The sequence below is a fragment of the Chelonia mydas genome, chromosome 2 (assembly GCF_015237465.2).
Source record: "Chelonia mydas isolate rCheMyd1 chromosome 2, rCheMyd1.pri.v2, whole genome shotgun sequence".
In the NCBI taxonomy this organism is placed as follows: Eukaryota; Metazoa; Chordata; order Testudines; family Cheloniidae; genus Chelonia; species Chelonia mydas.
The window spans coordinates 213667716-213683606 of record NC_057850.1 but is presented as its reverse complement, the minus strand read 5'-3'; the positions used below and the strand labels follow the sequence as shown (position 1 = coordinate 213683606).

Below are 15891 nucleotides of genomic sequence, written 5' to 3'. Positions count from 1 at the left end.
AGCGACCCTGCTACGTCCTTAAACTAAAAAAACAAAATTATTGAATCTGTCATTGAGCCATTTCACATTCCTCTAAATAAATGTCATTCCTTCCTCTTAACATCATTAGTAAATTATGTTCAAATAAAGCAGCCCACTTACTATCTTCCTGATCTAATAATATTTCTCCATGCTCATTACTAAATACTGCATGATTATATTCATCAGCTCCATTGTAACTGAACAATCTTTCATTCTCTTCTCCCAAATTACGAAAAACAAAACAGGAAATAAATAAATAAAATTTAAAAACGTGACTTATGTATATGTGGTTGTAATTCACATGAATCACCACATGGTCTTGACCCCTCTCCTGTTTCATTACAATACCTTTTCCTGAATCTCAAACAAAATCATGATAATAGCCAAATTCCTCTTCTCTTATTGAGCCTTTTGTTTTTTTCCAAATTAGAATTTAGGACTCTTGGAAGTTTTTCTGATTGTTTCCGTATTTACACAACACACACGTTTCATCCTGGAGAATCCCCAAAATCTTGATTTAAAACTTTTAAGTGATAGAGAATCCACTACGACTCTTGTAAATTGTTTCAAGGGTTAATTACTCTTACCACTAAAAAATTACACCTTATTTCCACTCTGAATTTGTCTAGTTTCCACTTCCAGCCATTGGATCAGTTATAACTTTTTCTGCTAGATTGAAGAGCCCATTATTACATATTTGTTCTCTATGTAGGTACTTTATAGAATGTAATCAAGTCACTCCTTAATCTTCTCTCTGATCAGCTAAATAGATTGAGCTCCTGGTGTCTGTCACTATACGGCAGGAAATAAACTGGTTAGTCTCTAAGGTGCCACAAGTACTCCTTTTCTTTTTAATCATTCTCGTGGCTCTTCTCTGAACCCTCTCCAATTTGTCAAATCCTCCTTGAATTGCGGACACCAGCATTGGATGTAGTATTCCAGCAGTGGTTGCACCAGTACCAAATACAGAAGTATTTTACAGAAGAAATAACCTCTCCACTCCTACTCAAGAGTCCTCAGTTTATGTATCCCAGGATTGTATTAGCTCTTTTGGCCACAGCATCACAGGCAGAGCTCCTGTTCAGCTGATTATCCAGCATGACCCCAAAATCTTTTTCAGAGTCACTGCTTCTCAGGATAGAGTCCCATCCTGCAAGTATGTCCTACATTCTTTATTCCTAGATGTATGCATTTCCATTTAGGCATGTTAAAATGCATACTATTTGCTTGGGTCCAGGTTACCAGCTTATCCAGATTGCTGTGTATTAGTGACCTGTTCTCTTCATTATTACCACTCCCCCAATTTTTGTGTCATCTACAAAGTTTATCAGCAATGATTTTATGGTGTTTTTTTCCCTAGGTCGTTGATAAAAATCTTAAATAGTGTAGGACCAAGAACAATCCCTGCAGGATCCCATTGGAAACAGACTTGCTTGATAAAGATTCTCTATTTACAGTTATATTTTGAGATCAATCAGTTAGCCATTTTTTAATCCATTTAGAGTGTACCATGTTAATTTTATACCATTTTAGTTTTTTAATCAAAACTTTGTGCAGTACTAAGTCAAACACCTTACAAAAGTAAACATATATATCAACACTACTACCTTCATCAAACGTGTAATCTCATAAAAAAAAAAGAAAGATTTACATTCCGTAAACCCATGTTGATTTGCATTTACATTATTCTTCTTTAATTCTTTATTAATCAAGTCCCATATGACCCACTCCATTATCTTGCCTGGGATTGATGACAGTCTGACAGGGCTCTTAATTACCTGGGTCAAAAATTGGGACCCTTTTTAAAAATTGGCTCATCATTAGCTTTCTTCCAGTTTTCTGGCACTTCCCCCATGCTCCAAGACTTACTGAAAATCAGCTTTAATGGTCTAGTGCAGTGGTTCCCAAACTTGTTCTGCCGCTTGTGCAGGGAAAGCCCCTGCCAGGCCGGGCCAGTTTGTTTACCAGCCGCGTCCGCAGGTTCGGCCGATCGCGGCTCTCAGTGGCCGCGGTTCGCTGCTCCAGGCCAATGGGAGCTGCTGGAAGCGGCGGCCAGTACGTCCCTAGGCCCGCACCGCTTCCAGCAGCTCCCATTGTCCCAAATATTGTCCCAAAAGTGGTCTCTTATGTTTGCTTTAGAATTTATTTCTGTCATAGGCATAACATAACAGCATTCACTGAACTAGGTGGCAGTCTGTACATTGCAGTTCAAAGGAGACGTTTTTCCTTTCTGCACTTTGGAGCCAGCAGGACTAATACTTTCTTCCTTTGTCATGATATTTTAGAACTTTGAATATCATGCATTCAGTTGCCGTTTTATAATTTATGAATTCCATGGATGTTAATAATTCAAAGAGAGGAAGAAAACTGTATGAACCTCATTATTATTTGACTAACCCATTCATTTTATCTCTGTGGTTATCACTTACTGTAAATACTGTCTTGCCCTTTTTTGTAGAAAAGGCTTAAAGAAGGTTTGCTTTTTTAAATTAACATAATAGATGGGATTTTCTAAGGAGCCTTAGTGATGTAGGACACAAGCGTCATTGAGATTTCTTTTAAATGGGACTTGTGCCTAAGCCACTTTATTTAGCCTCTTTTGAAAAATCCACCCAATAAACCTAAAAAGTATTCTTTAGTATCTCGTATTTCACTTGCTGGTAGCTTAAATGTAGTTTTACTGGGGAAGCAATTCTTAATTGCTCTTAGTATTTTGCTTCACAGAGTGGTCACATATAGAGTTACCTAGAGTCCTGATTGAGCACAGTTTTTGAGATTGGTGTTTTTCAACGGCTGTACATTTAGCATGTAAACTCTTTGGGGAAGGCACCTTGGGCTTGATCCCTGCCCCTTCTTGTGCTCTTTGTACTGATAGACACAAGGGACAGTAAGTGGCTTAGCAGGTCTCCTTGCATAGTGGAATACCCAGGTGGTGAAAAGTTGATGCAGTTTGAGCCAATAAGGAGTCATTAAAGCCAGCGCTAGTTAGAGCAGTCCTAAGGCTGTTCTAATATGCACCAGAGGCCAAAGTAGCACTGACTGACCCTGGCCCCACCGTACCTTGGACAGGAAGACAGAAAGACACCTATGTGCCTCCCTTTCCTCCTCAAGTGCACTCAGCATGGCTGTGAAGCACCTGCAGACCTAGCCACTTGTCTTCAGTTTTGTCCATTTTGCAGAGTGCCTGCTACAAACTATTAATAACAAACCTGGCAGAATAATCCATCCAGTGTGTATTGCTATGTAAAATATTGTGATGTACTGAGGAGTTTTTCCATAGTTGGAAATTACCAAAAAAAAACCCCAAAAAACATTGTGCCAGAAGAGAGGTAAATTACTGATATGGTAGTGAAAAACAAGAGTTCAATTCATTAATTAAATTGCTTTCAGTTCTCATTTCAAGGACACTGACACGCTGGTAGGTATTCACAGAAAGGTGATCTATATCTAGAGTATTTTATTACATGAAAACTAAGACATGCTGCAGGCACTTCATTCTTGATGCTCGTTACCTATATGTATTCATCTCATGGGGACAGAGAGGAGATGCATATTTATTTGAAGATTAGGTTGTTTTCCCATTATGGCTTTTAACTTACTGTAGGAGTTTGTCTAAGCCTTGCATGTCAAAATATGTACGCAATGAACAAAATGTCACTTGATATTGTAAGCAGAACCTTAAATTTACAGTTTTCCAAGTCAGCAAATTATATAATACATTTTACAGATATTTGCAAATTATGTAAAGAATAAATATGAATTTCAAACAGTAACAACATTGAATTCAATAAGTATTCAAATCAAGTTTGGGTGGTTCCTGAAATGGCACCATAGACAAAGCCAGATCCACTCTATTTGTTCTTTTAGATGCTACTTTTGTGTTGATGCATCGTTGCCTTTAGGTACGATAAGGTCAGACTTTTCCATTTTCTGGTACATGCAAAAGAAAAGGATGTCGTGTCTTTAAACTCGTATTTTCAAGTCTGTGTTTCATATCAGTTTGTGATGTATGCAGGAACTATTGAAGTTTTCTGAGACATCCAAAGCATTCTTTCACCTAGAGACAAATTCTGATGAACGCACCTACCCTCACAGAGGCAGATGTCTCCAGGGAAAGGGGAATCAGTGATTATATGCATCTAGATGGCAACTATTGGGTGCCACCCTTGAAATGTCGTGGAGCAGAGAACTGTCACACAGAAGAGGTGGAAGGCAAGGGATAAGTATTCCCAGGGGACATGTATTCAAATCCCTAGCTTGTGTCCCTTCTTGAGTGGGGATGCGGGAGCTAGGGAAACTGCTATATCCTCATAGTTGCAGTAGCAATCTCAGGGTATGTCTACACTACGGAATAAGGTCGAATTTATAGAAGTCGGTTTTTTAGAAATCGGTTTTATATATTCGAGTGTGTGTGTCCCCACAGAAGTGCATTAAGTGCATTAACTCGGCGGAGTGCTTCCACAGTACCGAGGCTAGAGTCGACTTCCGGAGCGTTGCACTGTGGGTAGCTATCCCACAGTTCCCGCAGTCTCCGCTGCCCATTGGAATTCTGGGTTGAGATCCCAATGCCTGATGGGGCTGAAACATTGTCGCGGGTGGTTCTGGGTACATATCGTCAGTCCCCCCTTCCCTCCCTCCCTCCCTCCGTGAAGGCAAGGGCAGACAATCGTTTCGCGCCTTTTTTCCTGAGTTACCTGTGTGGACGCCATACCACCGCACGCATGGAACCCGCTCAGGTAACCGTCACCGTATGTCTCCTGGGTGCTGGCAGACGCGGTTCTGCATTGCTACACAGTAGCAGCAACCCCTTGCCTTGTGGCAGCAGACGGTACAATACGACTGGTAGCCGTCCTCGTCATGTCCGAGGTGTTCCTGGCCACGTCGGCTGGGAGCGCCTGGGCAAACATGGGCGCAGGGACTAAATTTTTGGTGACTTGACCAGGTCATTCTCTTAAGTCCGGCAGGCAGTCCTATTGAACCGTCTTATGGTGAGCAGGTAGGCAATATGTCCTTCTGCACCGTCTGCTGCCAGCCAAAGATGTAAAAGATAGATGGAGTGGATCAAAACAAGAAATAGACCAGATTTGTTTTGTACTCATTTGCCTCCTCTCCTGTCTAGGGGACTCATTCCTCTAGATCACACTGCAGTCACTCACAGAGAAGGAGCAGCGAGCTAAATCTAGCCATGTATCAATCAGAGGCCAGGCTAACCTCCTTGTTCCAATAAGAACAATAACTTAGGTGCACCATTTCTTATTGGAACCCTCCGTGAAGTCAACCCTGTAAGCCGTGTCCTCAGTCACCCCTCCCTGCGTCAGAGCAACGGCAAACAATCGTGCATCTGAGTTGAGAGTGCTGTCCAGAGCGGTCAAAATGGAGCGCTCTGGGATAGCTCCCGGAGGCCAATACCGTCGAATTGTGTCCCCAGTACCCCAAATTCGACCCGGCAAGACCGATTTAAGCGCTAATCCACTTGTCAGGGGTGGAGTAAGGAAATCGATTTTAAGAGCCCTTTAAGTCGAAATAAATGGCTTCATCGTGTGGACAGGTACGGATTTACATCGATTTAACGCTGCTAAATTCGACCTAAAGTCCTAGTGTAGACCAGGGCTCAGAGTAACTCCCAGGCTGCTCACCACCATGTGGGGGAAGGTATTCCTGCCCCTTTGGAATCTAGCCTCATTAGGAATGGCATAGCTTCTGAGCTATGGTCTCGTTAACATCAGTGCCTTTCAAATTGTGATGTCTGAATGTTAGAATGTAAAGAAAATGGACATAATTCATTATCACGGCCAACATTTCATTTGCACAATTTATAGTGTATATGGTGTTCTGCTTTAATAGACAGAAAACTGACAGTCTGGAAAATGACTTCAGATTCATTTACTATATTTTGGATTCCTTTTAGGGTTCTTTATTTTTCAATTTCTGGCCTAGAGATACATTGCATAAATGCCAAGAGCTTTATCTTGCTTGTTTTCAGTATTGTTACTGAGCAAGATTGTATAACTGTTGCTGTTTGTTATTCTAAGAAGAACTGCACAACAAGAAGTTGATTTTTTTTCTAGATCTACCACTTAAAAATCAATACGAGTTGGATTGTTCTTTGTGTAGAATTTTGCAACTAGAGTGAAACCTAAATAATTTGCCTGTGTAACATGTCAGTGATTTATTAGACTGCTAAAGTCTTCAGAATTCAAATTTGGCCATCTAACTTTACAAGAATTTGTACAGGCTGTAGAACTGAAGACTAGCTAATTATCATATATGTTCTTAATAACATTGGATTTTCACTTATCTGTATACAATCCCATCCACAAACCTAGGGCCAGTTCCTGCCTGATGTAACTCCACTGAAATCATTATGCTCAAATGCATTTTATGCTTCATTTCTAACTTTTAGAGTTTTATTGTTCCCAGGTCATCTTAAGAAAAGTAAATAATTAGGCTCTAATCCAGCAAAACACTTAAGCCAGTGTTTAACTTTGAAATCAATGGAACTATTCAAATACTTAATCAGTGAGCATCCTAGGCAGCTCCTGACAAATCCAGTCAACAAAATGCTCAAACCCTATAGTGATCTCCCTCAAATCCCACCCTAGATCTGGATTGTCTTCAAAAATAAATCTACCCTGAAAACATTTTGCTTCCCTTTTCACCCACCTCCCCCACACTTCAGAACGGATATCCAGTCCTGTTGCGTGAAACTGAGGTTTCCCACTCTGCTCACAGTATCATTTTCTTCTCAGCTTCAGCAAAAGCCCTTGTGCCAAGCAGCACCGAGAAGTGTATACATAGCAGGTAACAGCTGGGAATCTTCTGGCTCAAATTGCAGCTGTCAGAATCAGCAAGAAGGGGCCTCTGAGTAGGTGGAAGGCTTGTTGAGATGTTCTAAGCCCAGCAGTGTTACAGCTGTATCCTGCTGCTGCAATTCCATTGCATAATTACCTGGAACAAATTTACAGAACCTTAAGCTGTCTGGCCAAACCAGGAGTCTTGACAGTCAGCAAGTTATAGTTGCCGGAGGCTTTAAAAGAAGAGGGGGAAAAGTAAGTTTTAATTCTTGTGCCCCTTCCCCTTTAATCCCATGCTACTTTAATTTCTTGCTATCTCTTATAAAAGTTAAATTGGAGGCCTTTTAAATAGCTCTCCATTTAATATTGAGGAATACAGAGTGAGAATTGTACATATTCATTGGCCTACGCTCTACTGTTGAAAAGCTGGAATGGGATTGAGGAAGTGGTTTGTACTAGGAGAAAAGCAAAGGGGTCTTGAATTAACTTATTTTAAGTAAATATTCAAAACAATATGGGAATGTTTATCCTTTTCCTTGCCATTTTCCCTTATCTTCCTACTAGCAATTATTTGAAAAGATGGTTGCCATATTAGTGCATAGAGTGTACGAATCCCCATTAAGGATTCTGCCACCCTTGCTGCTTCTTCACATATGTACAATGTGCCTCAGGTGGCATGTGAGCTGGATTCATCACTGACTTTGGTCCACTGGTTGGATCATTAGCTTCCCCAGCCCAGGCTGTGTACTGACGGGGAGTGTGACATGAACACTGATCCATGCCCCCCCTGCCCCCACTCTGGCTTATGGTAAGCAGTACCTTATACTTTAAATAGTCCTATTGAAACCAGTAGGGCTGTCCAAAGAGTAAGGTACTACACACCAAGAGCAAGTGTTGCAGAATGTATGCCCTTAACCTATGAAGGCTAGTCTAAAGAAAATTATTTTGGGACTATTTTCACCACTGTTACTCATGTTGGGTAGGACCTTATTCCATAGTGTGGTTTGATGTTGATTGATGTTTGGCTGCATGTGTGTGTGTTTCCTCTGTGTACCGCCCCAACCCTATGCAGACAGCTGGCATGGCAGACATTAAGTGAACCACCAAATGATCACAAGATCCGTTAAGGGACAGATGCACCCAGCCAGGTTTATTGTTGACAAAGCATGGTACTAGTATCCCACAGACTCTACCAGACCACTAATATATGTATGCCGGTAACAATGGATCAGCTCAGTGAACGGCAGGACTTTCCTTTCCTCCCTAGGCCAGACAAAGATACACTTTATACCCTGATACAAACAAGTGAGTACTGTCCCCTGACGTGGCTAGTTATAACTAGGGCTGTCAAGCGATTAAAAAAATTAATCTTGATTAACTGTACAATTAATCATGTTGTTAATAATAGAATACCATTTATTTAAATATTTTTGGATGTTTTCTGTATTTTCAAATATATTTAATTCAGTTACAACACAATATGAAGTATACAGTGCTCACTTTATATTTATTTTTATTACAAATATTTGCACCATAAAAAATAGTATTTTTCAGTTCACCTAATAAAAGTACTGTAGTGCAATCTCTTTATCATGAAAGTTGAACTTACAAATGTAGAATTATGTACAAAAAATAATTGCATAAAAAAAAACACCAATGTAAAACTTTAGTCCCTACAAGTCCACTAAGTCCTACTTCAGCCAATCGCTCAGACAAACAAGGTTGGTTACAATTTGCAGGAGATAATTCTGCCCAATTCTTGTTTACAATGTCACTTGAAAGTGAGAACAGGTGTTTGCATGGCACTGTTGTAGCCGGCGTTGCAAATATTTACATGCCAAATGGGCTAAACATTCATATGTCGCTTCATGCTTCAACCACCATTCCAGAGGACATGCGTCCATGCTGCTGACGGGTTCTGCTTGATAACCATCCAAAGCGGTGCAGTCTGACACATGTTCATTTTCACCATCTGAGTCAGATGCCACCAGCAGAAGGTTCATTTTCTTTTTTGGTGGTTCGGGTTCTGTAGTTTCCGCATTGTAGTGTTGCTCTTTTAAGACTTCTGAAAGCATGTGCCACGCCTCATCCCTCTCAGATTTTGGAAGGCACTTCAGATTCTTAAACCTTGGGTCATGTGCTGTAGCTATTTTTAGAAATCTCACATTGGTACCTTCTTTGCGTTTTGTCAAACCTGCTGTGTAAGTGTTCTTAAAACGAACATGTGCTGGGTCATCAGAGACTGCTATAACGTGAAATATATGGCAGAATGTGGGTAAAACAGAACAGGAGACTGAACTCCTTGGAGGAGAATTCTGTCACATATTTAATTATTTTTTTAAAATGAGCATCAACAGCATGGAAGCATGTCCTCTGGAATGGTGGCCGAAGCATGAATGGGCATATGATTGTTTAGGTAAATCCCTTGCAACGCTGGCTACAAAAGTGCCATGTGAATGCCTGTTCTCACCCTCAGGTGACGTAAATAAGAAGCAGGCAGCAGTATCTCCCGTAAATAGTTGTTTGGCTTAGCAATTAGCTGATCAAGAAGTAGGACTAAGTGAACTTGTAGGCTCTAAAGTTTTACATAACTGGACTCAAAAACAAAACAATGCAACAAAAAATCTATATTTGTAAGTTACACTTTCACAATAAACAGATTGCACTACAGTACTTGTATGAGGTGAATTGAAAAATATTATTTCTTTATTATTTTTACAGTGCAAATATTTGTAATAAAAATGTAAAATAAGCACTGTATACTTCGTATTCTGTCTTGTAATAAAAAGTCAATATATTTGAAAATGTAGAAAAACATCCCAAGCATTCTTCAATGCACCTACTAGCATAAGGCTATTGTGACTTAGAAAGATGCAGTGTGACTTATGGATTTAATACATTTTGTAATAGTTAAAAATGGTGTTGAAAAATTGGAGAGAGTATAGAGAAGAACCACCCAGATCATCTCAGGGCTGGAGAAGATGCCACATAATGAGAGACTTAAAAGATCAATCTTTTGAGTTTATCAAAAAGAAGATTGGAGAGGTGATGTGATGACAGGATATAAATACTTTCAGGGGAAAAAATACTGGATACTAAAGGGCTCCTGCTCAGTCTGGCAGAGAACAGCACAACATAAGACTGAAAGGGATCTCCTGGGTCATTGAATCTAGTCCCCTGGTTTTGCAGGCAATTGTGTACCAAGAACTCATGGCTCAAAGTTGAAGCCAGACAAATTCAAATGAGCAATCAAGCACAAGTTTTAACAGTGAAAGTGATTAATCACTGGAACATGCCACCTAGGGAAGTGGTGGGTTCTTCATCTCGTCTTCAAATCAGAACTTGGATGCCTTTCTGGAAGTTGTGGTTTAGTCTAGAGGTCAGCAACTTTCAGCATATGGCCCATCAGGGTAATCTGCTTGCGCATCACAAGAAATTTTGTTTGCGTTGACCATCCACAGGCACGGCCCCCCGCAGCTCCCAGTGGCCATGGTTCACCATTCCCGGCCAATAGGAGGTGCGGGAAGCGGCTCCCATTGGCCGGGAACAGCGAACCACGGCCACTGGGAGCTGCGGGGAGCTGTGCCTGCGAACAGTCAACATAAACAAAGTGTCTCGCGACCCGCCAGCGGATTACTCTGATGGGCCTCGTGCTGAAGGTTGCCGACCCCTAGTTTAGTCAAACAAAGTTATTAGGCTCAATGCAAGGGTAGCTGGGTGAAATTCTGTGGCCTGTGTTATACCAGATATCAAACTAAACAACTTAATGATTCTCTCTCACCTTAAAATCTGAATCTTTGCATAGTGAGATCCTTATTTTTCTAGTGTGCATACTTTTGGGGGTCTCTTTTAATAAGATTTTTGGTTACATTTAATTTCTTCTCTCCTGCCCAATAAAGAAAACGCTATCTCTGGGTCCAGATTCCCTAGACAGATGTGTAATTGAGGGCTAAACTGTAGGATTTAAGTTTTTAAAAATGAGAGAAGTAATATAATATTCTTAATAAATCTTTCGGTCACTGTAATTGACAAAGCTAGGACCTTGGGTGGGAGGTGAGATTCCCTATTGTGATCATCTTGTATTTGGAGAAATTAGTGTTGTAAAAATAATTAAGTAGGATAATATTTTAAGTTCAGATAGCTACATCAGAATGCAGTTAGCATAAAGAATAGTAGTAAAGTTCATTACCACTCCCATTTACTTTCCTAGTAGACTATTGCTGTCCATGGCAATTATTTAATCCTACAAGGTAAAACAAGGTGAAAGCTCTGTGTAACGGAAAAGTTGGAATCAGACATCAGTACCATAAGCAGTCATCTAAGTAATTGATAAGCATTTAGAATGTCTATTCACCAAATAAATCTTTTCCCATGAGAATATCTTCACCATTTCAAGCAAGCAGAACCTTGGACCTTGCAAAGGGAGTTAACTGGTGTAAATGCAGAATTCTCTTAACTTGAAGTCTTTAAACCATGATTTGAGGACTTCAGTTACTCAGCCAGAGATTAGGGGTCTGTTACAGGAGAGGGTGAGTGAGGTTCTGTGGCCTGCAACGTGCAGGAGGTCAAACTAGATGAACCTGATGGTCACTGTTGACCTTAAACTCTATGAGAACCATTCCACTCTATCAGTGCCTTTCACACAGTCATTGCCAATTCATAATATGGTATTTCCTTTTAGTTAGGTATCTGACCTCTTTCTGAATGCTACGGAATTCTCTTTTTGAAAAATTGCTTTGTTTATAAGTTTCACTTTCAGAGTTTGTGATGCTTACATAATGTATTGTAATTCATGAGAGACCTGATCCAAAACTCACTGAAGTCAATGGAAACAACTTCCATCAGATGGTTAGGGGGGAATGAAAACCAATGCCACTATGAGACTAACTGGAAATCTTGTATGCATTTTAAAAATTATTTGTACATATGCTTTGAGCTCTGGAGAGGTGCATTTAAAAAGTGCAATATAGATAAGCACCCCCAGGTGAGGAAGACACATCAGCCCCAATTCAGGAAAACATTCCTGTTCAGTAAAACACTTAAACATGTCTTAGGTCAGTAGGGCTCAGGCGTGCTCTTAAGCACTTTTCCAAATTGGGGTTAGAGACAGTATTCCAAAATAGGTAGGGTTTTATGGATCAAAATCTGATTTTATCAGGAAGCATGTGACTAGCCAATAGTTAGCTCAAGCTTTGGAGCACAGAATATTGTCAACATGCTACTAAGAAATCAGGGAGTAATGTTATGTATTAGCTGTTGAGTCATTGAGTAACTTTCAAGGCTAGCCCCATCAGTGTATTGCAGTATTCTAGTGTGTATTTGCAGGGAAGTAGTATCAGTCCAATCACACCAATGTGCAAAGTGAATTCTGTTGATACTTTTGCTCAATAAAGTCTATAATTAAATGTACTATTGGCCAGTGGAGATGCATGAATTGATACAACAGACAAATAAATTGGTAGAGAGCTGATGCAGATTAATTTTTAAGTAGAAGTGTAAAACTACGAAAAGGTATTGGAATTTTGATACATATTTTAATAGGATTTCATTCTTATTGAAGATGCCCATTTCGTCATTTGTTTTGAGACAGATCCAGAGAAGGATGCGTGGTAAAAAAAACTGTATGCTTTGTATGTTTTAGCAGAGTCAAAGTCAACACAAGTCTTGCTTTTGTCATCTTTCTTTGACTTTTTTTTCTTCTTTCGTACTAGATCTATGCAGAAACGCTGTGGCAGCAAGCTAACGAAGACAGACAAAACTCAAGAAAAAAGACTTGCTTTGGAACCCCCCTCACAGAGGAGAAACTTAATGACTTCCATAATGAACAGATAAGACAACTGCAGGAATTGATGCAAGAAGCCACTAAACCTAATAAGCAATTTAATATTTCTGATGATTCTGAATACAAGAACTAGATTTTTTTAAAATGCACTTAAAAGCATTTTATAGGGCTTCCTTTTTCAATTTGAATAGAACATTATTATGAATAATGAAAGCTGATAATATGGTAACTTTTTTGTGTTTTAACCTGATGTATCTGTTTCCTTATGCAATGATGTTAGAATTATTGTATGATCCCAGGTTATGTAAATTATAACACTTGCACTTTGTGGAACTTAGAAAATGTTCTTTATTTTAAGAATTTGGTAATATTAAAGTTGTCATGTTTTCAAAATTGAAAGTTTTATGCTAGAATTGGATTTAAGCACTTGGTAGGTCTTGATTTCAAGCCAAGTCATTATTTGTGTATCATCCACTTCTTCCTCTAATAATGGAAAGGATGCAATCAACAGTAATTTTCTGATGGGGATTCAGCAACAACAGTACAAAGAATGAATGTGTGCTACTGATTTGGGTTTTTTTGCATTGCAAAGAAGTAAACCAGGCTTACAAGGATGTGTTGTTCTTTCATTTGAATGCTAGTTTTCTTCATCAGTTTTATTGTGTAATTTTCCTTAAAACAAGATACATTTTTATTCTAAAATTCACCCTGCTTAAAACCAGTCTTACAAGCAAAATAATCAGTTTGTCAGTTAGATCCCTAGAATCTATCAAAGTAGGATTCCCTTCCTTATCCCTGAAATCTTGCTATTTTACAGTCTTATTAATTCAGCAATAAAATAATTCTTTAGTAGAACTGCATACTCAGTCATTATCACACAATTAAAATATAAAGAAGCTTAAAGGCTCAGTATCATCCCATATTCTGCTTTTATACAGGAAAAAATGGTTATATCCAACAACAGGAATGACCCCCCCCCTTCATAGTATTTTATAAATATTAGAAATAGATTAGACAAGCTTTGATGGAAACAAAGCACTGCATTCTGCAGTACAGTGTGTACCTGTTGTAATGCTCAGATCATTGTGATGTACAGAGTTTTGTAAAAAAAACCCTCCCATCTAGCCCTCTCATCTCTTCAAAATGCACAGCCTATCTGCTCGAAGGCAATTTTCTCTTCCATATTTTAAACCTCTGTTTATAATTATTGCTCATGTTCTACTTTTGGATCTTCCACTGATTGCTACCAGTAGAGTATTCAAGATAATTTCTTTCCTCTTTCAGGACAGCAGCTTTGACAAGGAATTGTATTTACAGATCTCAAGCCATAGCAAAATGCTGTGTTTGCCAAAATTACTGTTCTGGGAGTTAATTCTGAGAGGTTTAGGGAGTACCCTGTATCTCCCAGCTCCTCAAACCCTCAGTAGGAGTTGCAGGCTGTTTATCACCATTCAGTGATCAATGCCTAGATTCTTTACAAGGGGTGCTTTTGATTGCTGTGCAGCAGGTCCTGGCAGCATGCCTCAGCTGCGCTTGTTATTTTGCATTGTCGTACCACCCAAAAGCCCAACTAGTATCAGGACCTCATTGTGCTATTATGTAAACACATAGAAAGACATGGTCCATTCTTCAATAGTTCAAAAGTCTTTAGATTTTTTTTTAAATCAAACTCCAGTTCAGACCTTTGAATATAGTTCCTAAATTCAAATGGGATTTACAGTAAATTTGGTAAGTTTCTGTAATAAGTCTACTTCAAGCGTGAATGTGGAACAATGTGTGCGTTCATGGGAAAGCTTCTTTAAATAATCTCACTTGCAAAACCTTGTTTTTAGTAGTTTCAAGCCAAGTCAGCACCCACCATTTTATATTTCTGCCTCTAAACCATTAATATTTGAATGTGAAAAAACTCTTATTCTAAACGCATCTTCCTCTGTCAGCACATAAAAATGAAACCAATCTGACTCTTAAATAGCTAGTTGAGTACGTCTATAGTCATAAAAATATTTGGTGGCAGAGTTAGTCACACACATGTCTAGTAGACAAATTGGGTAATAGAGTGATTTGGTATGTAAATATCTACATTAAAATATTTAAATGGGCCTGACACTTAAGGTAAACTGGGGATAAGATTAATCTATTTAAAAAAAAACCCACCACCTCTTTTTAATAAATGCAAGGGCTCAAGTTTAATTTTGGCCCTGAAGTTAAATTTTTTTCAGTTCAGAGTTTTTATTATCAGCTTGTAAGTTAAACAATATTCTTTGCCTACACATGTCACAAAAATCCAGTATTGATGGAAAAATCTCAACACATTATAAGCTTGATAAGACTATTGGTCATAATGAACAAGTTTTGCTCCAATCCTGCTAACACTGCAGGTGCTTAGCTTCCCATACACGAATAGTCCTTAAAAAACAACCAGCTACACATCCAGCAACAAACAGTGAGGTGGTGAAAGGCTTTGGTTTGTAATACAATGAATGAAAAATAAAGGACAATGGGCATCTGCTACAGCCCACCAGCACTGAAGAAGAGTGAGAAAGTTGTTAAGGAATGCATCTATCAGGTTCCTTGGAAGCACAGGATACTCTACTGATGAGGGATTTTAAACTATCTTGTGTTGGGTAACAAATATAGGCCAAACATGCATCAAAGTTTTCAAAATTATATAGCAAGCAGGTAATGATCTAAAATGTGAAGTCCCTATTAGAGGAAAACGTGTACTGGATCTACTATTCTTGAGAGGAATGGAGTATATGGGAATCTTGGGAACCAGCTACCTTAGGCTACTTGAATTCTGCACAATAAGGACTGGACTCCGAGAGCATACAGTGCCTAGATATTAGATTTCACACTGCAGATTTTGGAAGTGTAAGAAATCTGGTGAGTAAGGGCCAACTGAGGAAGTATTAAAATCCCCTAGCGTAGAAGGAGGTTGGGGAGTCCAAAAGGATGCATAAATTAGAGCACAAACTATTCTTTCATTGGAGCAAAGACAGACCCAACAAACAGCAGAAAATGAGGCTTCATGAGGAACCTGATCAAAGGTCTGAGTGAGTTTGTGGTGTTAATCACTAGAAATGGAAAATGGAGAGGTAAACAGGAATACAGTCTGTAAATGCATGGCCACTTCCCGGGGCCTCCTGGGGGCAGGCCTACAGTGGCTCCTTACCTCAGTTTCCCTCCTGGGTCCCCACTAGCTCCATATCAGCTTATCATTTAGTCCATTAACAAGACATAGTGCAGATAGTCTATAACAAAAGTCCCCAAACGTAATCCAATTCCGCACCCCCC

The 15891-nt window shown here is 39.3% G+C and overlaps 1 protein-coding gene across 2 annotated transcripts in view; it reads left to right on the top strand.

Annotated features, from left to right (window-relative positions):
- Window positions 1-13452, top strand: part of SDHAF3 (succinate dehydrogenase complex assembly factor 3) — a 75609-nt gene extending 62157 nt beyond the window's left edge. The window contains exon 2 of one of the 2 annotated variants that reach the window (XM_007061797.4): window positions 12527-13452. In XM_007061797.4, the coding sequence (XP_007061859.3) occupies window positions 12527-12730 (204 nt within the window). In that variant the 3' untranslated portion in view covers window positions 12731-13452. The remainder of the gene's footprint in view (window positions 1-12526) is intronic. The other variant, XM_043541162.1, reaches the window with a different exon arrangement.
- Window positions 13453-15891: the final 2439 nt, after the last annotated feature.